Raw genomic sequence first — 25,706 nt, forward strand, 5'->3', positions numbered from 1 at the left:
TCCTGTTGATGGTTTTTAAATTAGGTCACCTCTGGCAGACTGATAAGGAGGTTTTTACACTAGACCTAAAAAGTGGTTTCTCCGTATGCACTTGCATTGTTGTAAATATGCTTGTGGATTTTGTGTTGTTCAGTTTTTTAACATATCTTTATTTTAACCATTGCTATAATCCTAAGCAGTAATACATTAATCATGTATGTCTAACAAAACGTCTCCCTGCAGTAGCAACCATTGTTGCCCCCCCACAGAGAGAAATCCTTGGAAAGTGTTAGGTGGGTCATACAATCCATATTTTGCCACCAAGATATTATTTCTTATTCCTCTAGAGCAGATACTACAGTCATGTAGTATTGTCAAGAAGAAGTGTGTGGGTGGGGGGGGGAGGCTAGGGCTTTTAATTTTCACTAATAAGCAACAGTCTAGCCTTCATTCATACTGTGACCACCCCTGGGGTCATCCCCACTGGTCTCCGATCATTATACACCTTTCTCTTGCACATCACATCTCAGGGGAGCCCATATCCTTTAAGATACCCCTGTAGCTTCCGGTAGCTTCTGTATCAGCTTTTCCAGTGATGCTTTTTGGAGTAGTCAGCCATTGCACATGCATGCATGATGTTCTAGATTTTCCTTGATGGAGGATAGAAAGATTTGCTTCTTTTAGCAATGTAGATATCCATCTCTAGCGAGAGGTTGGGATCTCATCTACATCGGAGTGGTCATGCAACAGCGCTAATTGACCAGATGGTTGAATAGGTATATGTTATGTTATGTTATGTATTGGTTTATGTTGAGTGCACATTTCACCCAAAGGTCTCAAAGTGCTATCCTGACTCAGAGAACGGGAGAAGGAAAAGGAGGTCAAGCTGGAAAGGGGACAGTCTCAAAATAGCCAGGTCTTGAGGTATTTACGGAACTTTCTGTGGTCGAACTCTGCGCGGAGATAGAGAGGGAGTGCGTTCCACAATGTGGGGGCAAGACAGTAGAAAGATCTTCCGCCGTTCCTGGCGGTGCAGATTTTCAGAGGAATTAGAAGATGTTTATTTGTGGATCGGAGAGTTCTGTTTCAGTTTAATAGCAAGATAATGGGGGCTGTGTCCACTGAGGGTTTTGTGTACCTTTTTGGTATTAAGCGCTCAACAAATCCAAATTAACATAACATAACATCAATTAAAGTCAATTAATCTTGAATGTGATACATTTACTGATTGGCAGCCAATGTAGGGCTTTCAGACTTAGAGCTGAGGGGGAACGGGCTGGGAGATTTAATACTAGTCTGGCTGCCGTGTTTTGAAGGACCTGAAGTTTAGTTAGGTGCTCTTCATTTATGGAAGCCAAAAGGGCGTTGCCATAATCCAGACGGCTGATGATTAATCATTGCACCAGTGGCATGTGAGAGGACAGTGGGACCCATTTAAAGATCTTACGGAGGCTACGCATTAGTCCAACTGATTGACATGGTCTGACATGAAAAGTTGGCTGTCAATCTGCGCTCCCAGGTTGCGGACTGCCGCCTTAGGTGAGGGCATATGTCTAGATTTAGAGGCCACCAGTCACTGGACCACAAGGATTGTACATTGCTGAAGAAAATGATTTCGGTGTTGCCGGTTTTGAGTTGCAGATGATTGTTTAACATCCAGCAGTGAATGGCAGACATACACTGCTTAAATCGGTGTTTGGTATCGGTTGGGTCTGGACCGAGAGTGATTAGCAGCTAAGTGCCATTAGCATACGACACTGTGTCAAAGCCGTGGGTTTCAATTACATTGACTAGAGGTGATACGTACAGATGGAAGAGTGTAGGGCTCAGAATGGAGTCCTGGGGGACACCCTTTTCTATGGGTTGGCTGCTACAGGTAAATGTGTCCATTTGAACATTGGAAGTACGATCAGTCAAGTAGCTCCTGAACCAATTCAGTGCGGTACTCCTGACATCCCTTTCCCGCAGACAATTGAGAAGAATGCTGTGGGAGATGGTGTTGAAGGCAGCCGACAGGTCGAGAAGGACCAGGATGGCAGAATGTCTGGCGTCAAGGGCGAGTCTAATATTGTCTACTGTTTCCAATAAGGCAGTTTTGCTGCTGTGAGGAGCCGAAACCCAGATTGAGAGGGATCCGGCAAATAATTGCTCTTTAGGTAATTAGTGAGTTGTTTGTTGACCAATGACTCTAAAACCTTCCCGAAGAGAGGAAGAAGAGAGATTGGCTGATAATTGTTAGGCTGCTTAGGATCAAGAGTAGGTTTCTTTAATATGGGTCTAACCATAGCCTCTTTCCATCTGGTTGGAACAATTGAATGGAGTAGTGATAAATTGAGGAGTTTAGTTAGGCCGGGAAGGAGGGCTGGTACTATTTTGGACAGAGTGTGAGAGGAGACTGGGTCAGTGGGGGAGCCAGATTTCACCCTCCTGCGCACAGAGGAGATGTCTTCATGGGTGAATTCAATGAATTTGTTAAGAGAGGTTGAAAACGGGGGGGTGATTGCTGGCAGATCCCTGATGTAGTGGTTTGCTGACTGTGTGGGGGAAGAGGCTATGAATGTTGTTGATTTTGTGCAAAAAGAGCTATTGATGGACAGAATGCAGAACAATGTCATACATTCACCCCAGTACAGAGATCTGGGCCTAAATACATAGTTTTTTTGCTCACCATGTCATTCCAGTTTGGACCCAGCCACATGCAAATCAGTATTGACCCTGTGCCCAATGGGAACAGTCCAGCCCGAACTGCCAGGCCAGGTCCTCCCTGGACTGAAAACAAGCATCCTACGACCGGTTTCGGGGTTTCACCCCTCTTCAGCCAGGATAGCTTGATTCCAGTGGCATGGAGAGCACAGGATTCATGTCTGAGCATACCCGTCCCACTCGGGGTGACAAATGCAAAAAGAACTATTGAAGGACAGAATGCAGAACAATGTCATACATTCACCCCAGTACAGAGATCTGGGCTTAAATCCATCATTTTTTTGCTCACCATGCCATTCCAGTTTGGACCCAGCCATATGCAAATCAGTCTTGACCCTGTGCCCAATGGGAACAGTCTGGCTCGAACTGCCAGGCCAGGTCCTCCCTGGACTGAAAACAAGCATCCTACAACCGGTTTTGGAGTTTCACCCCTTTTCAGCCAGGATAGCTTGATTCCAGTGGCATGGAGAGCACGGGACTCACGTCTGAGCATACCCGTCCCACTCGGGGTGACAAATGCAAAAAGAACTATTGATGGACAGAATGCAGAACAGTGTCATACATTCACCCCAGTACAGAGATCTGGGCCTAAATCCATTGTTTTTTTGCACACCATGCCATTCCAGTTTGGACCCAGCCATATGCAAATCAGTCTTGACCCTGTGCCCAATGGGAACAGTCCAGCTCGAACTGCCAGGCCAGGTCCTCCCTGGACTGAAAACAGGCATCCTAGGACCGGTTTTGGGGTTTCACCATATGGGGTTTTGCATATGGCCAGGTCTAAACTGGGGTGGCATGGTGAGCAAAAGAATGATGGATTTAACCCAGATCTCTTGACTGGGGGTGAATGTTTTGATTTTTTCTGCATTCCGTCCATCAATTGTGTGTCTTTTGTTGTTGATTTTATACACAAAGAAAGATGATAGACTGTCCACCCACTCTTGCGATGAAGTCTGGGTTGACTGACAGGAGGTGGGGTTGGTAAATGCTTTTAGTATTTTGTACACTTCCTTGTTGGAGTGAGAGGCTTGGTTTATTCTGTTCTCTAATTAAGTATTTTTTTGGCCATTGCAATGTGGTCAAGATAGCACCTGTGTGTGGATTTGTAGAGCTGTCTATCTATGGCACTTTCTGAGTGCCTCCACTTGCGTTCAGCCTTTCTAGCAGCTAATTTATCTGCTTTTAAATGTATGGTGAACCATGGCGATAATTTATGGACGCATTTGACTTTTTTTCCAGGGGCAATTCTGTCTAAAGTCTGACTGATTGCTGCCTCAAAAGACTCAGCTGCCACGTTGGGATTGTCAGATTTGAATAAGGGGGGAGTGAGGGCATGTTAAAATAGAGGGAAAAAGAAGCTAAGTTAACATTGTCCCATGACCTACTTAGTATTGGTACTTTTGGGGATTATTCAGGATCGGGGTAACCTGTATGTAGAATTTTAGTAAATGGTGGTCAGACCAGAGGACTGGAATCGGAGATTCGAACTTGATGTGGGAAGAGTTGGTGAATAGGAGGTCTGGAGTGTGGCCAGCTGTGCGGGTGGGACCTGCTACCTGCTGGTTGAGACCCAAGGTATTTAGGCTAGCGATAAGAGTGTTAGAGTGCAAATAGCAAAAAAAGTTCGGCATGGTGATTAAAATCTCCCAGTAGGAGAAAATTATCAACAGCTAGGACATGTGGAGCAATCGTCTCGATTAGGTGGCTTGAAAAGGGTGCTTTATTGCCTGGGGGGGCGATAGAGTAAGGCACCTCTCCACGACCCCTTAGTAAGGCAGTTCATTTTGAAGATGCAAAGTTCTCCCCAATCTGAGAGGAGGGTGTCAATTATGCAGAGTTTGGTGTTGGCTCTGAAGGCTATTGCTAGGCCACCTCCTCTCTTGTTGTTCATGTCCAGTCTAGTCAGCTGGTACTCATGGGGAAGGGCTATAGTGATGTCAGGGAGAGAGGACTCGTGGAGCCACGTCTCAGTGACAAAGAAGAGGTCTGGTTTCTCAGAATCTAGCAAGGTCCAAATTTGAAGGGCATGTTTTGAGAGATAGAGAGCATTGCAACATGTCCCTGTTAGATGGATAGGAGGGGCCGCTGGAGTGTCCTTTGGGGGTCAAAGGGTCTGATTGCAAGGAGATTTTGCTGATAGGGGGGGGGGGGTGTTTGTTTGAGCCGTGGTGACCTCTGCCAACAGCAGGAGGTTTGTGAATATCACGGTGGGGAGTGCTCTGTTAAGTGTGCAAAGCTCCTGGTTGGTGTACTGTATTATAGCCATGGGGGGACTATGGCTTCTTTAGATTATTAGGAAGGAAAAGAGAGGGGCAAACAGGGAAAGAAATGAGCAGTAACCGGCGACGGCCAGGCGTGGACGGGCACAGACGTGCTTGCCTATGGCCGGCGCTGCGCGCGTCCACTCGAAGCACTTCCCTTTAGCCGGTTGGAAGTGGGCGGGAAAAGATTGCAGCAGCTCCAGATCTCAGACCAAAACTTGGATATCATTGGGCAGTCTCAAAAAATGGCCCTCAGCATCTTGGCAAACTCTTTATCAGGCTGGATCACAGGAGATGCCAGACTTAGCCAGATGTGAGGGCATCCAAGGCCAGCTATGGAAGATCTTGTAGAAGGTAAAGTGAAATCTTACCTCACACAGTCCCTTAGCATGCGTCTTGTAAAGTAGGGACCGTTCTTCCATGTAATCAGCCGAAATAATGATTTGCAATGGGGTTGGCCAGAGTCTGAATCTCTCACATAATGTAATGGAATAAAGGGCTGTGGTAATCATATTTTATAGCTCGGCTACCACTGCCCTTGTTAGTCCCTCACCGTTTAATATAGTCACCCATGTGGGACATACATAATGGAAGTGTGGTTCCTCCCAGGATTTGGGATAGTCTGTGTTTCAGTTGTAGTAACAGACACTTTTGGTTGTCATCCAGGCCAAATTCTTCTGTTTGATGTTGAAATTCAACTGTGTTGCTAGTGTGTGTGTCATGTGGCACACAGGTATGATCCCTTTTTACTCTCATGTTTTCCAATAAATTAGGCGCCAGCTGGCTATTACCCCCACGTTATGCCATAATGGAGAATCAGCACATAGGTAGGGATCAAATTTCATATTTATATTTATAGAGAACCAGTTTACCTGCTTGGTGTTGGGCACAGGAACAATTGTTTTAGGGATAGCAGCATGAATACCCCTTGTTCCAAAATGTTTGATCAGTGTATTCAGTTCCAATGTGGCCCAAAGTGCAATTGACGCTGTCTCATTAATGATGTGTACTAATTGTGAGAGGTGCTGCAGCACATAGTGTGATCCTATATGTGGTGAACACAGTCCACCTGCAGGCGTGTGTGTCTATAGTTTCCAAGTCTCTCACATAATCTGTCTCTGCTTCATAAGAATAGTTTAATGTCATAATTTGCTTCATGCAGTAGGCAGGGTGGAATCAATTTGGGACCCATTTCAAAAACACGAACCTATGTACGATCGCCATCTATAATATTCACACTTTCCCCACGAATGGCACATGAAGAAGCACCCACCTTTTAAAATCCAGATTTATTTGCCGGATCAGGGGATTTAGATTGTCCAGTGCCATATCCTGTGGAACCTATCCTTATGATGGTGCCTAGATAATTTAGGTTGGGTCTGATCCATTTAAAATGATACCCCTCAAGTTCAGTTGTAGTGGTTGTCCTAGATATCAGTTCATGCAACGCAGAGCAGCAAGTGAACTTGTGATGAGTTGTGTGAATGGAAGAGAGCAGAACTGCATCATATCTACTAAGTAGCGATGCATTTCTGCTATCTGCCTGCAGTCACATTTTTGGCATGCATGCACCAATGCAGGTACCCTTGCGCCATAGTACCAGAGTGTCTACGTTGCGGTAAGCATAGCTTTTGTGCAAGAAGGGGTCCTTTGCCGTACATAAATAGTGGGCCTGATTTACCCCCTGGTGCAATGATGATGGAGTACCATCTCCACCAAAGCAAGTTAGGCCCACCTCATTTATGACTCATTCTCAGTGAAATTGCTCTCCCACCCTTGCAGCTCCACCATTAAGTGAGGCCTCCCCCGAACCCCTGCACTCTCGAGTGTTGGTGTTCGAGGCCCTCCTCCACCCGCAGGTTATACCTGCGCCTCATCCCTGGTGGTCCAGTGGACCTCTGTCTCCTTTCTCTCCCTCTGCTTTCCCTCTCCGTTTCACTTGTTTTACCCTCATTTCAATCTCTCCCTCTCACTCTATCTCTTTCCTCCACCTTTCTTGCACTGTTCTGCTTTATTCCACTTTTTATTCCTCTTTTCCCTTTCCGCCTGTTTTTCCCGTCGCTGCTGCTCCCGCAGCCCTTCCCCCCAGCATGACCTGCGCGACCTGCCCAATCCAGCTCCACTCCCCGCTCCCACCTCCCAGCTGTCCAGCCCTCCCCGACCCCTACTTAATGGCACCCCCTGTGCGGCCGCACCGCTGGCGGGCCGAAGGCACGCCAAAGGCATCCTGTCTGCGCCCATCTGAGACCAAACCGCGACCAGTGCCAGGAACCCTGGACCTCTGCACTGCCAACACTATGTCCCAGTGACACTCCACGCACTCAACCCTGGCCGCAACAACAACTGCAAGCTAGCATCACCAGCCGACACCCATGGACCCTTCAGCTCTCACCGATGCCGGCACACCTACAGCACCGCCAGGAACATGGGCCAAGCACAGCCCATCCACAAGAAAACACCAGAACTGAAGACCCTACAATGCATCTCCCTCAACGCCAGATCTCTCCACAAACATGCCTCCAAAACCTGGGACCTCCTCGACAGCACCACCCCGGACATCGCATTCTTCATCGAAACCTGAACCAACACCACCTTGGGACCGGACATCGCCATCGCCATTCCCCAAGAATACAAGATCTCCCCGAAGGACCGCCCCCCCCCCCCCAGTCCGGGAGGAGGAATCGCCATCGTCAAAAAATCCACCCTTCACCTGAACACACTCCCCAACGAGCCTACAGACCTGATGGAACACCTGCACTTCAAGATACTGGCCAGCCCTACCGCCACCCTCCAGGAAACCCTCATCTACTGACCCCCTGGACTCCGCGGACCATTCGCTAACCCCATCACGGACATCATCGCCCTGCATGCCATCACATCCACCAACTACACCATACTGTGAGACCTCAACTTCCACCTCGACAACCAACTAGACCCTGACACCACATTCCTACTGGACAAACTCCACAACATTGGACTTTGCAAGATCGTGATTGAACCCACACACTCAGCAGGACACACCCTCTGCCCCCTCTTCACAACAGGAAACTCCATCACTTTCAGCCACACCACCGAACTCCCATGGACAGACCATCGATGCATCCACTTCACCTTCAGAACACCCACCATCCACGGACACCAGCACCTGCTCCCATGAAGAAACTGGACAAAAATCACTGACCAGCTCACCTCCTCACTCAGCAACTCCACTCCGACCACCGCGCAAGACGACGCCCCCAACACCGCCTCCGGAACTCTACACAGATGGATCACCGACAGCGTCAACACCATAGCCCCCCTCAAGAAGAACAACAACGTAAAACACCAAGAAGGCCAGATGGTTTACCCCCGAGCTCCAAGAGTCCAGGCGCACCTGCCGCTGCCTCGAGAAGCCCTGAAGGAACTCCAAATCCACAGAAGCCCACAACAACTTCAAAGCAGCCACCACTGCTCACTACCAGCTCATCAGAAACATGAAAAAAAACTGAGATTGAAGACAGAATCTCCACACATGCACACAACAGCAAAGAGCTCTTCAACATCATCAAGGAGTTCGCCCAACCCACCAGCAAGTCGACTGACATTCCCCCCTCACAAGACCTCTGCACCAAACACAACACCTTCTTCCACCACAAAATCAGGAACATCTACAACAACTTTGATGAAGACAACCAACACACGGAACCCCCACCAGCCACCCCCGACACCCTGAAGCCAACGATTGACCACTGGTCAGCTTTCACCACCGAAGACACACTGAAGACGATGAAGTCAATCCACTCCGGGGCCCCCACAGACCCCAGCCCCCACCACATCTTCAACAGTGCCACCGACACCATCGCACCCATGCTCCGCCACACCATTAACTGCTCCCTGGTGAACGCCTCCTTCCCTGATGACTGGAAACACGACGAGATCAACCCCCTCCTGAAGAAGCCCTTGGCGGACCCCACCGACCTCAAAAACTACAGACCCATCTACCTGCTGCCGTCCCAGCGAAAGTCACTGAGAAAGCCATCAACAGTTAACTCGCCACCTTCATCGAAGAGCCCAACATCCTCGACCCATCACAATCCGGCTTCAGAAAAAAAAAAACACCGCACAGAAACCGCCCTCCTCACCGCAACAGACGACATCCACTCCCTACTGAACAAAGCAGAAACAGTAGCCCTCATCCTCCTCGACCTCTCAGCGGCCTACGACACGGTTACCCACCGCACCCTAATACGCAGAGTCCACGATGCAGGTATCCGGGACAAGGCCCTGGACTGGATCTACTCTTTCCTGTCCAGCAGAACGCAGTGGGTCAGACTCCCCCCATTCCTCTCGGACCCTACACCAACCACCTGCGGAGTCCTCCCTCAGCCCAACGCTCTTCAACATCTACATGGCTCCTCTCGCCCCCAGCAGCAGAACCTATGGACTCAACATTGTTTCATACGCAGACGACACCCAACTCATCTTCTCCCTATCCAACGAAGCCAACGCAGCCAAGCACAACTTCCAAGAAGGCATGGAAGCTGTCGCCAAATGGATGAAAAGCAGCTGCCTACAACTCAACACAGACAAAACAGAAGTACTCATCATGGGCCCACACCCCGATGCCTGGAACGACACCTGGCCCCCCACCCACCCGCAGGGACCACGCACGCAACCTTGTAATCATCCTAGACTCCAAGCTCAAAATTAAGCGCCAGATCAACTCTGTCACATCCTCCTGCTTCCACATCCTCCGCCTCCTACGGAAGACCTTCAAATGTATCAACCTCCAGCACAGAAAAACCGTCACCCACGCCCTCATCACCAGCAGACTCAACTACGGCAACGACCTCTATGCCGCAATAAACAAAAACCTTGCCGCAAGCTACAAAACATTCAGACCGCTGCCGCAAGACTGGTCCTCAACCTACCACGACACTGCCACATCACCCAACACCTGCACACACTCCACTGACTCCCGATCGAGGCTAGAATCACCTTCAAGATCCTCACCCACGCACACAAAGCCCTCCACAACACCGGACCAGCATACTTCAACAGTCGAGTCAACTTTCACGCACCCCAAAGAACCCTACGATCAGCCCAGCTCTCTTAGACCGTGGTCCCCCGAGCCAGAAAGACCAGATCAGGAGGCCGCTCCTTCTCCTTCCTCACAGCCAGAGCATGGAACGCCCAGAGCATGGAACGCCCTCCCGCTCCACCTCAAGCAGACAACATCACAACCCATCTTCACGAGAAACCTCAAAACCTGGCTCTTCGACAGACCCCTCCTTGATGGACCGGAACCTGCACCTCCCCTCCTCCCTAGTGCCTTAAGACCCTTACGGGTGAGTAGTCGCACTTTAACAAACCCGTGATTGATTGATTGAATTATAGTCAGGGAGAACTTCAATATGTAGGTGATGGAAACTACTCTGGCTCCACGGCCTGCATACACCTTCAATGGTGTCAGACCATCCTACTTTGTGTGGATGAGTAAATGGCCAATATTTACTGTCTATCACTGCCAGGAGACAGTGAAAACTGTAAAATGACCCTCATTTTCTTGTTTTTATAAACAAAATTCTGCTATGAGGAGTTTGTTTAGAAAATAAAAAAAAATTAACGTTTGATGTACGGCTCCGTCGTTAAAAGAGACAACCGTCAAACTTTCAAAGGATTTACAGGAACTGCTGTTCCTTTAAATCCAATAGATTTGCACTAGGCCAGTAGACATCTCTAAATCTGACAGGCAGGTGCTCCCTCAGAGCGAAAGAGCACTTTACTCCATCACCCAGACAGACTCATTTCCCATCTGCCAAAAGTCAAAATCAGGCCCTATGTTTTAAGGTATTTGCCTCTTTTTATTTGTTTTGTGGAATGCAGCATACATGAAAAGAGGAATAAACAAGGAGAAAATAAGTCATATCTCCTAGATACCCCTGACTCAGGGAGATGCATGATTTTGGAGCAAATCCCTGTCTACAAATCTGTATCCCCCTTGATACAAAGTAACAGAAACCCAATGCAAATTCTTTGTAAATCAGGGCTCAGCAACAATTCTAATTTTACCCAGTTAATTTTATTCCTGGAAAAAGACAGAAAAGCTGCTTGAGCGCAAGTAGGGAGCATTGTGGTTAAGCCATTGTGAATAAAATGCCCTCCGTGTGGAAAAAGCTTCTCGACTGTACAAGCCTCCATGTCTACCCTGTTAATTTCCTGCATCTTCCAAATGGCTGCACCTAATGGCACTAGAGCGTTCAGAAAGACAACAACGAGGGACAGTCAACTCTTGTCCATTAAAATTGGAAATGGCTCTGACAGAGCCCTTCCCCTGTCTGTCACATATTCTATCAGATTATTATATAACCACTTAGCTTCCTTGATTTAGGACCCAATTTAAACTGGGGTGAAATGGTGAGCAAAAGAACGATGGATAAAACCCAGATCTCTTGACTGAGGGTGAGTGGTTGAAAAGTTGCAGCACTTCGTCCATTATCTTGTGTTTGCTACGTTCACCCTAAGTGGCCAAGGGTATGCCGAAACCAGTCCCAGAACACTTGTTTTCAGACCTGGGAGGACCTGGACTGTTCCCATAATTAGCAGGGTCAAGACTGATTTGTATTAGTGGGCAACAGAATGATGGATTAAACCCAGATCTCTTGAGTGTTTGTAATAGTGCTCGCACTCCATCCATCCATCCTCTTGTTATGTCAAACGTGGTGGATATCCCGTCCGCAGTGTTACAAGTGCATTATGTCCTATGACACTTGTAATACGGCGGATGGGATATCCATTTATGATGGAGTATCCTATCCACCAAGATCTAAATCAGGACCAAAGTTCTCTCCAAAGTCAAACCTCTCAAGAACTCTAAACAGGTAGCACCCAATGAAAGGATTGCTCCACGTTGAGGGTAAGGTCCACCCTTTGGTTTACAGCCAGCTTATAGACAGCCATAAGAGGTGTACCCGAGTAGATTTGTTCTTCACAAACCACTTCTGATTCATGGATCATGGATGGAACTATAAAGTGAGATGTAGCTGCCAGGATCTTTGCAAATCTGAATTTACGAGGGATATTAGTGTATAATTAGGGATATAGAGAGGGCTCTCTCAGGTTTATGGATCATTGTTAATATGGCTTGTTAGAAAAGTACTGGATGGAGCCTGTGTTCGCTACCTCTAGAAGAGCTGCATGTAGCAGTTTCACACTTGTGTTTACCTACATTTTCTAGACCTCACACTGTACACCATTGTACCTGTGTGATTTGCTGTTGGGCAGCAAGGATATTGGCTCATCTGTTTCTTGTATCGCATTTTCCCTCTCCAATAATTCTCTGCCTTCATCAAAATAATTTTGAGTTTGGGTATAAGGCAAAGAAGGTGTCTTCCAGTATTATCATCGCTGCCCTCCATGGACATTTGCAACCGGATTAAAAAGCTTGAAATGTCTACACTATGGGCCGTATTATGAGTTTGTCAGTTCGTGGGCGGCATAACTGTGGTGACGGTCCAACCGTGGAGAGCTCAGCTGTCTGCCCACTGTATTATGAGTTGGGTGGATTGCCTTTGCAAAGACCACGGCTGAACCGCTGAGACCGCCAGCAGACCGCCGACCACTGGGTTCACAGTTGGGGAAAGGCAGCCACCACAGAGCATTACAGGAGAACTGCACCAGCGTCCATTTTACGAGTTGCCTTTTCCACGAGCTGACCGTGGAGGTCCGATCGCCTGCTTTAACGTGGCAGAAACAAAGGATTTGAGTGCATGCTCACCCCTTTCTTGTTCTTCTAGGCAGTCTAACGTGTATCCCTTTCTCTTCTGATCTCCCCTTCACAGCAGGATCTTGACCCCAAGGATTGCGACCCCATTTGCAATGATCTATAGGTGAGACCTTTCCATACCATATACTCATTGCAAGGACTGTCCACATATGGGCCGGACTCCGGCAATGAGTAGATGGTATTTTTCCACATGTATCATGCATGTGTGTGCATTTGACACATATGCAGTCGAAATGCTCATGCAGGCATTGATATATTTGGAAAAAGTATTCACCACTGCTGCAAGATCTCCACATCCACATAATCAGGCCTTATATCTCTTACTTGTGTGTGAAAATGGCCTTCCGCATTCCCTATAGAGTGTGCTGCCATCTGAGACTCCCTTTGTTTAATTTGGGCAACCAGTTAATGGCTGGCTTTTTCCAAGTTCAAAATATCTGTGGCAGAGTTTATGTAATGTGTATTCTGCTTGGTGTGTAAGACAATTGTTTATTTTACAGGGGCCATCAAATATTCTGTGATGGGGGGTGTTTGTTATATCTGTGTGTAAGTTCTCTAATGGAGCTTTCTAGATCTGACTGCTTATCTGTTAATTTGTCATGTCATAGCGCTTTTTTGATTAATTTCTCTGAGTAGCCTTCTCAGCCGCCCACATAGGTTTGCTTAGGACACAGTTCCCTCATTATCAGATAGGTAGGAATGCATGTGGGTCTGGAGTTTCCGTTTCTCCTTCTGGAGTTTGTATTTTGCTGCAGTCATGCGCCACAACCTTTGATATTCTGCCAATATCAAGTGCCTGAGATATTGGTGCGTGGCCGATAGTCTACCCTTCAAGATATCACAAGCCAGTTTGCCAGCGAGTGTAGTCCCTGTTACTAGTTAGTAATCCATCCTAGAGTTAGAATAATGTGCAAATTAAAGGAAACTGAATTCTTTGGTGGCTGGGGGCCTGATACCCAAAGGTACCTAACACTTTTGAGTACTTTTTAGTATGTTTATTACTTTTCACTGTTCACTAACTCCAAGTGCAAGTTTTTACAAAAAAAAAAAAAAATACATATATTTTTTAAAAGCAGTAATAAATGCAACAATACGTATGGCCAGCCACTGGTACTGCAACACCCTCCCACAGAAAGTAATAATAAAAATTCATATGTTACATTTAGTTAAATGATTTAAAATACTTAAAAATGTAACTAAATATACATTAATGTTAAAAATATATACAAAGTGCACACATTTATTATTTAATTATCGTATCATCTTATCTTATCAATAGCTTTATTTCGATAACATGTATCATAGAAGCATTGTTCAACAGTTGTGCAGTGAATAAAAACATGTACTCGAAAGTGAAAACTCTTTGAATACAGAAATTCAGTAAAAATGTGCTGGCACAGCATTTCTGGCGTTATGTTACATTGCAAACAATAAAACAGATATCATTAAAATCATTTTTCGTAAAAAGTGCGCAGGCAAGTTTCTACAAGTTCACTCCATAGCATGTACACATTGGTTAAAGGAGAAGTCTAAAAAAAAGTGGTAAAAAAGAACAGAGTTCATCACAGCAGTATTTATATAAAGTGCAGGTGCTTTGTCCATCTGGTGAGATGTTCTAGATTTGCGATGACATCCCGATGTAAACTATGATTTAGTGAATGTAGCGTCACAAAGCTTTTTGGCTGCCTCTGGTGTCACACAAGGCCAGTGGTTAGGTTGCCCCACGCAGGGTTTTATGCATAACTAAACAAGCGTGGCTTAGAAACTTAGCCACCCCGCAAGAGAGCGTGGCTTAGAAACTTAGCCACCCCACAAGAGTTGTTTGAATTATAAAACATGTTAATGGTCTGTTTTGGATTAAAAAATAATATAACAATACATCCTATTAAACAAATAATCATAATAATTGTAATTACTTCTATACATCACTTATAATAAGTATTAATGCACATCACAATCTTTTTTTCCTTATGGTTGGAATCCATTTGTCAATATAAGTTTCAGAAACATTATTTAAACTTGATTTAATATATTTCCATTATTTTAAAAATGTAATTTATTAGTGCTGAAATATTTGTTATCCTACATTTAAAGTAAGTATTTAAATACATGAATTTACATTAATATTTATCATAAAAATATATGTACTATTTATTGTCTAGTTAAATAAACCTTTTTGTTTTTCTCTATAGTTTACCAAGTGGAAATCCCAGCACTGTCTGTGGAGTCTCCCTATGGTACATCATAGGAAATATTAAAATATTGTATTTAACTATGCACCATCCTCATATAGCAGACAATCAGTGGACCTCCTGACCATTGCTCCCAATCCGTAGTGCGGCGCAGACTCAATGGCAAAGAGTTCCCTCATTTGCATGGCACCATGCCCCCATGCAAATGAGAAAGTTCTCTTGTGATACCACTGGTTCACTACTATACTGGTCTGATCCAGATTCCCCCCCTTCTGTAATTTCTAAGTACCCAGCAAGCGCAAACAAATGGCGCACATGCCCATTGTGCCTCTGAGAATCTTTGTATAATACAGCTTTACATGAGAAGCATTCCTAAATGCCACTATACTTCTGCATTTTCAGATCTCTCTAGGTGTCCAGCCTGCAGTCGTCTTTCCCTGGCCCTGGGAATCACGTCGCTGTTCCTGTTACTGACTGTAGTTGCCCTGTCTGTCCTGAGTAAGTACATTTGTAGGGCATGCTTAAGGTACCATCATCATTTATTATGTTCTTTGTCTGAAATCCTGGTGTCAGCATGAAGGGGAGATGTAGCAAGACATTTCCTGGTATACCCTGTCCTTTAACCATACACACACCACACTTTCATCTGCTGCTCATTTTTAAACAAATTTAGTCCATGAGTCAAGGAACTAGCAAAATTGGTATTTGTATGCTCAAAGTCACCATAAACACCCTTTTTTATCTTCAGTTATTTCGGGTGTGCAATAATAAAATATGGGTAAAGGTTCCCCCAACTGTACATAATCAGGATATGGCACTTCACGATGGAGACTCAACGCCCTATCTGTGACTGTCCTGGCCTAGCCACTTTCCCCTGTGCTCACCACCAGCTCACCACCAGCTGAGAGTCACAGCTGGCAACACAGACCATGCACTCTTAGTCTGGGATCAGTAAATTTGTTCCTGCTTATATAAGATGTTTCGCTTATTCTTGCATTTCCAAAAGAGTATTTGTTTTTGCCACGATGTTGTGTTTCCCTATTTGTTTATAAAACATATCACTCATGTATAGTGCAGGCTATAAAAAGAGTTGACTCTATGTATCTTTATGAGTTCATGTTGTGAGTGGTTATTTTAATGGACCTCAATTGATAGCTGTGGAGTTGAGTCCTACACAGTGCACATTTTACACAGTGGGTCATAAAAGGGTTCAAAGTACATGCCCATCCAATCTTTGGCCTTTCAGTAGAGGGCATAGAGCAAAGTTCTGATGTGACAATTGTATTTATGATTCTATGCCAAAGTGTATGAAGGAAGTACATAGCTGTAAAAGTATTGACAGGGTGAAAGTGAAATCAAAATGAAGTGCTTCAAGGTGAGTGGGTGTGTTGGTGAAGTGAAGGAGGGGCAAGGAAGCACATGCAGGATAGTATGAAAAGAAGGTACTAAAGATGAAAGAGAAGATGAGATGTGTGAGATATGGCAATGGAGTGTTTCAGAAGGATATGAGGAGAAAAAGGGCATAAGTGTCTAACCGAGAGACTGCCAAAGTAAGTGGTTGAAGATGAAAGCAGGATCGATTAAGGCAGTCTGAAGACATTACCCCTTCCACAAATCTTACTAAAATTCAATTATATCTATCTATCTATCTATCTATCTATCTATCTATCTATCTATCTATCTATCTATCTATCTATCTATCTATCTATCTATCTATCTATCTATCTATCTATCTATCTATCTATCTATCTATCTATCTATCTATCTATCTATCTATCTATCTATCTATCTATCTATATATATACATACATACATACATACATACATATATATATATTCACTGAAAAAACCATAGGTTTCCGACATGTTATAGTTAGCGGAAATTTTACTGATAAAAAACCAATGAAATTCCCCCGTTATAGTTAGTGCAGGCAACTATAACTCACGCGACCGCAATCCTCTGCTGATGCTAATACTGTATTTAGACACTTATTTGCCCATGTCTTCTTCCATAAATTTTTAGCTATACATATATTAGAAATTTTTTTTTTTCATAAAGACACGTATGTCATCACCAGAAGATTGCGGTCGCGTGAGTTATAGTTGCCTGCACTAACTATAACGGGGGAATTTCATTGGTTTTTTATCAGTAAAATTTCCGCTAACTATAACATGTCTGAAACCTATGGTTTTTTCAGTGAATTTGCAAGGTTTTTTAAATGCTAATTCCTAACTATAACGTGTGTGAAACCTATGGTTTTTTCAGTGAATTTGTACGGTTTTTTAAATGCTAAGTTACTTTACACCATTCGTGGCGTGAACGCCCACTTAACGCAGTTCGTTCCGTGCGCGCACGGTGCGCTTCGCGCACCGTGCGCGCACGGTGAGCACGCGGTGCGCTTTGCGCACCGCGCGCCCACTTTACGCAGTTAGTGCCATACACGCACCGTGCGCACATGGAGGACATATTATGCGCTTCCTTGTGATAGGTAATCTGTTAAATTTAATTTGTAAGTGATGACAATAATATGCCATGCACAGAGAGTGTTTTTTTTTTTATTAAAATTTTTAGCGTAAGCGCACCGTACGAGTACGGTAAGCGTAATCGGCGAAATTTTCAAAAAATAAAAATTTACCGTTTTTGGCCTTTGAGGACTCAACTAACATGGCTATGTGCATGGGCGCTGTCTAAACAGCCCCTTTTTATGTTTTTTGCCTTTATTTACAGCCCCCCCCTCAGAGTGCGAGAGAGAAAATGGCGGCCGCCGCTTCCTGGTTTCGACCGATTCGAATGTTTACTTAGATGTAACAGCCAATCAGAATCGCGCTCGCGCACGCCACCGTACGCGTACGGTAAGCTTACGGTAAGCGTACCGTAAGCTGGCTCAGATATATATATTGATTTAAAGGCTATTTTCTCAGAATCTACTGAACAGATTTACACCAAACCTACAAAAGGCACTTCCTTGACCTGAGGACTACCTCTCTGCCAAATTTCTAGTAATTCTGTTCAGCCGTTCGGGCTGTAGCCTTGTCTAAAGGTCCTATGGAAAAATGCATGGGAAAAATGCGTTTTGGGACCCCCCTTTTATCTCAGCCCCCGCTTGACGAATCCCCCCGAGACTTTCAGGGTAGGAGCGGAGCGTAGCGCCCCACCTATTTTGAGAAATTCGCGAGGATTCGTCGACCGGCGCCAAAGTTATTCAAAATAGAATGTTGCGGATTTCCTATGGAAAAGGGGTCCTAACTATAACTACCTACTGGCGACCGCCAGTAGGTAATATATATATATATATATATATATATATATATATATATATATATATATATATATATATATATATATATATATATATATATATATATATATATATACTGCTCCAAGGTTCCCCTAAAGTAGGACAGCACTCAGATGAACGGTGTGATAATTTAATGGCAAAAATATGTCTCCAGACAGGTTACCGCAACAGTTCCTCTTAGCAGTGCCAGTCGATTAGCCGACGCGTTTCGAAGCCTCATTGCTTCTTCTTCAAAGGCTGGACTGTTATGCTTGACACTCCCTCTGATTTCACCTGTGATTCCACGCCCTCTGATGGACTGAGGATTGTGGTCCTTGTGCTCTGCTCATGAAACCCTGAATGGGTGCACTGATTATATTCACTGCTTGGCAAAATTCGAAGTCCTCCAATGGACCCCCGTCACAGAGGCACATTAAAAATCCAAACCGCTCATACCGCATACAGGCAAGGTTGATCCTACACCTTGCGGCACCCAGTGATCACGGGTTGGTGCACGTCCTCGCGGCAAGGGAGGCCGCGTACATATACTGCTCCAAGGTTCCCCTAAAGTAGGACAGCACTCAGATGAACGGTGTGATAATTTAATGGCAAAAATATGTCTCCAGACAGGTTACCGCAACAGTTCCTCTTAGCAGTGCCAGTCGATTAGCCGACGCGTTTCGAAGCCTCATTGCTTCTTCTTCAAAGGCTAAGGATATGGCACTTCACGATGGAGACTCAACGCCCTATCTGTGACTGTCCTGGCCTAGCCACTTTCCCCTGTGCTCACCACCAGCTCACCACCAGCTGAGAGTCACAGCTGGCAACACAGACCATGCACTCTTAGTCTGGGATCAGTAAATTTGTTCCTGCTTATATAAGATGTTTCGCTTATTCTTGCATTTCCAAAAGAGTATTTGTTTTTGCCACGATGTTGTGTTTCCCTATTTGTTTATAAAACATATCACTCATGTATAGTGCAGGCTATAAAAAGAGTTGACTCTATGTATCTTTATGAGTTCATGTTGTGAGTGGTTATTTTAATGGACCTCAATTGATAGCTGTGGAGTTGAGTCCTACACAGTGCACATTTTACACAGTGGGTCATAAAAGGGTTCAAAGTACATGCCCATCCAATCTTTGGCCTTTCAGTAGAGGGCATAGAGCAAAGTTCTGATGTGACAATTGTATTTATGATTCTATGCCAAAGTGTATGAAGGAAGTACATAGCTGTAAAAGTATTGACAGGGTGAAAGTGAAATCAAAATGAAGTGCTTCAAGGTGAATGGGTGTGTTGGTGAAGTGAAGGAGGGGCAAGGAAGCACATGCAGGATAGTATGAAAAGAAGGTACTAAAGATGAAAGAGAAGATGAGATGTGTGAGATATGGCAATGGAGTGTTTCAGAAGGATATGAGGAGAAAAAGGGCATAAGTGTCTAACCGAGAGACTGCCAAAGTAAGTGGTAGAAGATGAAAGCAGGATCGATTAAGGCAGTCTGAAGACATTACCCCTTCCACAAATCTTACTAAAATTCAATTATATCTATCTATCTATCTATCTATCTATCTATCTATCTATCTATCTATCTATCTATCTATCTATCTATCTATCTATCTATCTATCTATCTATCTATCTATCTATCTATCTATCTATCTATCTATCTATCTATCTATCTATCTATCTATCTATCTATCTATCTATCTATCTATATATATACATACATACATACATACATACATATATATATATTCACTGAAAAAACCATAGGTTTCCGACATGTTATAGTTAGCGGAAATTTTACTGATAAAAAACCAATGAAATTCCCCCGTTATAGTTAGTGCAGGCAACTATAACTCACGCGACCGCAATCCTCTGCTGATGCTAATACTGTATTTAGACACTTATTTGCCCATGTCTTCTTCCATAAATTTTTAGCTATACATATATTAGAAATTTTTTTTTTTCATAAAGACACGTATGTCATCACCAGAAGATTGCGGTCGCGTGAGTTATAGTTGCCTGCACTAACTATAACGGGGGAATTTCATTGGTTTTTTATCAGTAAAATTTCCGCTAACTATAACATGTCTGAAACCTATGGTTTTTTCAGTGAATTTGCAAGGTTTTTTAAATGCTAATTCCTAACTATAACTTGTGTGAAACCTATGGTTTTTTCAGTGAATTTGTACGGTTTTTTAAATGCTAAGTTACTTTACGCCATTCGTGGCGTGAACGCCCACTTAACGCAGTTCGTTCCGTGCGCGCACGGTGAGCACGCGGTGCGCTTTGCGCACCGCGCGCCCACTTTACGCAGTTAGTGCCATACACGCACCGTGCGCACATGGAGGACATATTATGCGCTTCCTTGTGATAGGTAATCTGTTAAATTTAATTTGTAAGTGATGACAATAATATGCCATGCACAGAGAGTGTTTTTTTTTTTTATTAAAATTTTTAGCGTAAGCGCACCGTACGAGTACGGTAAGCGTAATCGGCGAAATTTTCAAAAAATAAAAATTTACCGTTTTTGGCCTTTGAGGACTCAACTAACATGGCTATGTGCATGGGCGCTGTCTAAACAGCCCCTTTTTATGTTTTTTGCCTTTATTTACAGCCCCCCCCTCAGAGTGCGAGAGAGAAAATGGCGGCCGCCGCTTCCTGGTTTCGACCGATTCGAATGTTTACTTAGATGTAACAGCCAATCAGAATCGCGCTCGCGCACGCCACCGTACGCGTACGGTAAGCTTACGGTAAGCGTACCGTAAGCTGGCTCAGATATATATATTGATTTAAAGGCTATTTTCTCAGAATCTACTGAACAGATTTACACCAAACCTACAAAAGGCACTTCCTTGACCTGAGGACTACCTCTCTGCCAAATTTCTAGTAATTCTGTTCAGCCGTTCGGGCTGTAGCCTTGTCTAAAGGTCCTATGGAAAAATGCATGGGAAAAACGCGTTTTGGGACCCCCCTTTTATCTCAGCCCCCGCTTGACGAATCCCCCCGAGACTTTCAGGGTAGGAGCGGAGCGTAGCGCCCCACCTATTTTGAGAAATTCGCGAGGATTCGTCGACCGGCGCCAAAGTTATTCAAAATAGAATGTTGCGGATTTCCTATGGAAAAGGGGTCCTAACTATAACTACCTACTGGCGACCGCCAGTAGGTAATATATATATATATATATATATATATACACATACATATATATATATATATATATATATATATATATATATATATATATATATATATATATATATATATATATATATATATATATACTGCTCCAAGGTTCCCCTAAAGTAGGACAGCACTCAGATGAACGGTGTGATAATTTAATGGCAAAAATATGTCTCCAGACAGGTTACCGCAACAGTTCCTCTTAGCAGTGCCAGTCGATTAGCCGACGCGTTTCGAAGCCTCATTGCTTCTTCTTCAAAGGCTGGACTGTTATGCTTGACACTCCCTCTGATTTCACCTGTGATTCCACGCCCTCTGATGGACTGAGGATTGTGGTCCTTGTGGTCTGCTCATGAAACCCTGAATGGGTGCACTGATTATATTCACTGCTTGGCAAAATTCGAAGTCCTCCAATGGACCCCCGTCACAGAGGCACATTAAAAATCCAAACCGCTCATCCCGCATACAGGCAAGGTTGATCCTACACCTTGCGGCACCCAGTGATCGCGGGTTGGTGCACGTCCTCGCGGCAAGGGAGGCCGCGTACATATACTGCTCCAAGGTTCCCCTAAAGTAGGACAGCACTCAGATGAACGGTGTGATAATTTAATGGCAAAAATATGTCTCCAGACAGGTTACCGTAACAGTTCCTCTTAGCAGTGCCAGTCGATTAGCCGACGCGTTTCGAAGCCTCATTGCTTCTTCTTCAAAGGCTGGACTGTTATGCTTGACACTCCCTCTGATTTCACCTGTGATTCCACGCCCTCTGATGGACTGAGGATTGTGGTCCTTGTGGTCTGCTCATGAAACCCTGAATGGGTGCACTGATTATATTCACTGCTTGGCAAAATTCGAAGTCCTCCAATGGACCCCCGTCACAGAGGCACATTAAAAATCCAAACCGCTCATCCCGTATACAGGCAAGGTTGATCCTACACCTTGCGGCACCCAGTGATCGTGGGTTGGTGCGCGTCCTCGCGGCAAGGGAGGCCGCGTACATATACTGCTCCAAGGTTCCCCTAAAGTAGGACAGCACTCAGATGAACGGTGTGATAATTTAATGGCAAAAATATGTCTCCAGACAGGTTACCGCAACAGTTCATCTTAGCAGTGCCAGTCGATTAGCCGACGCGTTTCGAAGCCTCATTGCTTCTTCTTCAAAGGCTGGACTGTTATGCTTGACACTCCCTCTGATTTCACCTGTGATTCCACGCTCTCTGATGGACTGAGGTTTGTGGTCCTTGTGGTCTGCTCAGTCCAGCCTTTGAAGAAGAAGCAATGAGGCTTCGAAACGCGTCGACGAATCGACTGGCACTGCTAAGAGGAACTGTTGCGGTAACCTATCTGGAGACATATTTTTGCCATTAAATTATCACACCGTTCATCTGAGTGCTGTCCTACTTTAGGGGAACCTTGGAGCAGTATATGTACGCGGCCTCCCTTGCCGCGAGGACGCGCAGCAACCCGCGATCACTGGGTGCCGCAAGGTGTAGGATCAACCTTGCCTGTATGCGGGATGAGCGGTTTGGATTTTTAATGTGCCTCTGTGACGGGGGTCCATTGGAGGACTTCGAATTTTGCCAAGCAGTGAATATAATCAGTGCACCCATTCAGGGTTTCATGAGCAGACCACAAGGACCACAATCCTCAGTCCATCAGAGGGCGTGGAATCACAGGTGAAATCAGAGGGAGTGTCAAGCATAACAGTCCAGCCTTTGAAGAAGAAGCAATGAGGCTTCGAAACGCGTCGGCTAATCGACTGGCACTACTAAGAGGAACTGTTGCGGTAACCTGTCTGGAGACATATTTTTGCCATTAAATTATCACACCGTTCATCTGAGTGCTGTCCTACTTCAGGGGAACCTTGGAGCAGTATATGTACGCGGCCTCCCTTGCCGCGAGGACGCGCACCAACCCGCGATCACTGGGTGCCGCAAGGTGTAGGATCAACCTTGCCTGTATGGGGGATGAGCGGTTTCGATTTTTAATGTGCCTCTGTGACGGGGGTCCATTGGAGGACTTCGAATTTTGCCAAGCAGTGAATATAATCAGTGCACCCATTCAGGGTTTCATGAGCAGACCACAAGGACCACAATCCTCAGTCCATCAGAGGGCGTGGAATCACAGGTGAAATCAGAGGGAGTGTCAAGCATAACAGTCCAGCCTTTGAAGAAGAAGCAATGAGGCTTCGAAACGCATCGGCTAATCGACTGGCACTGCTAAGAGGAACTGTTGCAGTAACCTGTCTGGAGACATATTTTTGCCATTAAATTATCACACCGTTCATCCGAGTGCTGTCCTACTTTAGGGGAACCTTGGAGCAGTATATGTACGCGGCCTCCCTTGCCGCGAGGACGCGCACCAACCCGCGATCACTGGGTGCAGCAAGGTGTAGGATCAACCTTGCCTGTATGCGGGATGAGCGGTTTGGATTTTTAATGTGCCTCTGTGACGGGGGTCCATTGGAGGACTTCGAATTTTGCCAAGCAGTGAATATAATCAGTGCACCCATTCAGGGTTTCATGAGCAGACCACAAGGACCACAATCCTCAGTCCATCAGAGGGCGTGGAATCACAGGTGAAATCAGAGGGAGTGTCAAGCATAACAGTCCAGCCTTTGAAGAAGAAGCAATGAGGCTTCGAAACGCGTCGGCTAATCGACTGGCACTGCTAAGAGGAACTGTTGCGGTAACCTGTCTGGAGACATATTTTTGCCATTAAATTATCACACCGTTCATCTGAGTGCTGTCCTACTTTAGGGGAACCTTGGAGCAGTATATATATATATATATATATATATATATATATATATATATATATATATATATATATATATTACCTACTGGCGGTCGCCAGTAGGTAGTTATAGTTAGGACCCTGTTTCCATAGGAAATCCGCAACATTCTATTTGGAATAACTTTGGCGCCGGTCGACGAATCCTCGCGAAATTTTCAAAATAGGTGGGGCGCTACGCTCCGCTCCTTCCCTGAAAGTCTCGGGGGGATTCGTCAAGCAGGGGCCGAGAAAAAAGGGGGGTCCCAAAACGCGTTTTCCCCATGCATTTTTCCATAGGACCTTTAGACACAGCTACAGCCCGAACGGCTGAACAGAATTACTTGAAATTTGGCAGAGAGGTAGCCATAAGGTCAAGGAAGTGCCTTTTGCAGGTCTGGTGTAAATCTGTTCAGTATTTCCTGAGAAAATAGCATTTAAAGGCATATATATATGTGGGCGGAGCCTAACCACACATCTCATCCTGAGATCTGATTGGCTGTCAGCACTTCATCCAAGAAGTGTTGGCAGCCATCTTGGGACCAATATACATGATAGCACCTCATTAAAAAGCATTGCAGTTAATAGAAGGTTTTAAGACTTTAGTTACATTATAAATCATTTGTTGATGGTACCATACTCATTTTAGGAATTGTGGTATGTTCTAAGGTGATTTCACCATGTGAAAAAGCCTTCTGCTGGGATATCATGATTGAGAGAAAAATATTTTCTCATGCTTTTACCACAGAGGTTTGGAAGGTGATCTATAGGCTAAACTGAGAGCTTATTTTCTGTAAATTCACATTATCTTTCTCAGTCATGTGAGAATGAAGTCTGACATTCTCAGTAAAACATGTACATCCAACAAGGGCAGAGACTGTCAGTTGATTCCTTTGTGTTCTACTGCAGCTTCCCAGAGTGTTCCAAAGAACTACTAGAGCGCTAACAGTCCTACTTATGATAAACGTATGGCACACCTGAAGCCATCTTGCTTGGATTAAAGTGGTAACTCTTAAAACATTTAATTTAAAAAGGAACGAAATGAGGGGGTTCATTTTTCCATAAAAAGTATGATTAGTGCTGCAGAAAGAAAAATTAGGGCACATTTTGAGTGACTTCTCAAATCCTCTTCTATTTCATTAAAAAATTCTGACATGCAGACTGAAACATGCACTTTCAATACCAGCAGCAGTTTTCCCTGGTGAGCAGTAGCTTTACTACAGTGATCTAATGAGCAAAAAGAGTGCTAACATTCTGAATTTATGGCAAATGTGTGACACATCTGAATGCCTTCTTGATGGAATCAAAGTAAAAAACTGAAAGTATTTCCTACTGAGGAGACTGCAGTAAATGAGGAAATTAGGAAACTTCATAACAAATAAGTCTCCCAAGATGGCCACCAGAGACAAAAGAGCCCAAATGTAGCCCAAATATCACCCAGATGTAGCCCAAGTATAGCCCAATGACAGAATGTCCCAGAATGTTCTTAAAAACAACTAGAGCGCTTACTGTCTTCATTATGACAAAAGTATGGCACACCTGAAGCCATCTTGATTGGAATAAACTGGTAACAC

The 25,706-nt window shown here is 44.7% G+C and overlaps 1 protein-coding gene across 1 annotated transcript in view; it reads left to right on the forward strand.

Annotated features, from left to right (window-relative positions):
- Window positions 1–25,706, forward strand: part of LOC146813313 (killer cell lectin-like receptor subfamily F member 1) — a 136,759-nt gene that overhangs the window by 35,585 nt on the left and 75,468 nt on the right. Inside the window, exon 2 of the mRNA XM_085620141.1 lies at window positions 15,303–15,398. Coding sequence (XP_085476267.1) covers window positions 15,303–15,398 — 96 coding nt within the window. The remainder of the gene's footprint in view (window positions 1–15,302; window positions 15,399–25,706) is intronic.

Source organism: Triturus cristatus, chromosome 7, assembly GCF_964204655.1.
Source record: "Triturus cristatus chromosome 7, aTriCri1.1, whole genome shotgun sequence".
Lineage (NCBI taxonomy): Eukaryota > Metazoa > Chordata > Amphibia > Caudata > Salamandridae > Triturus > Triturus cristatus.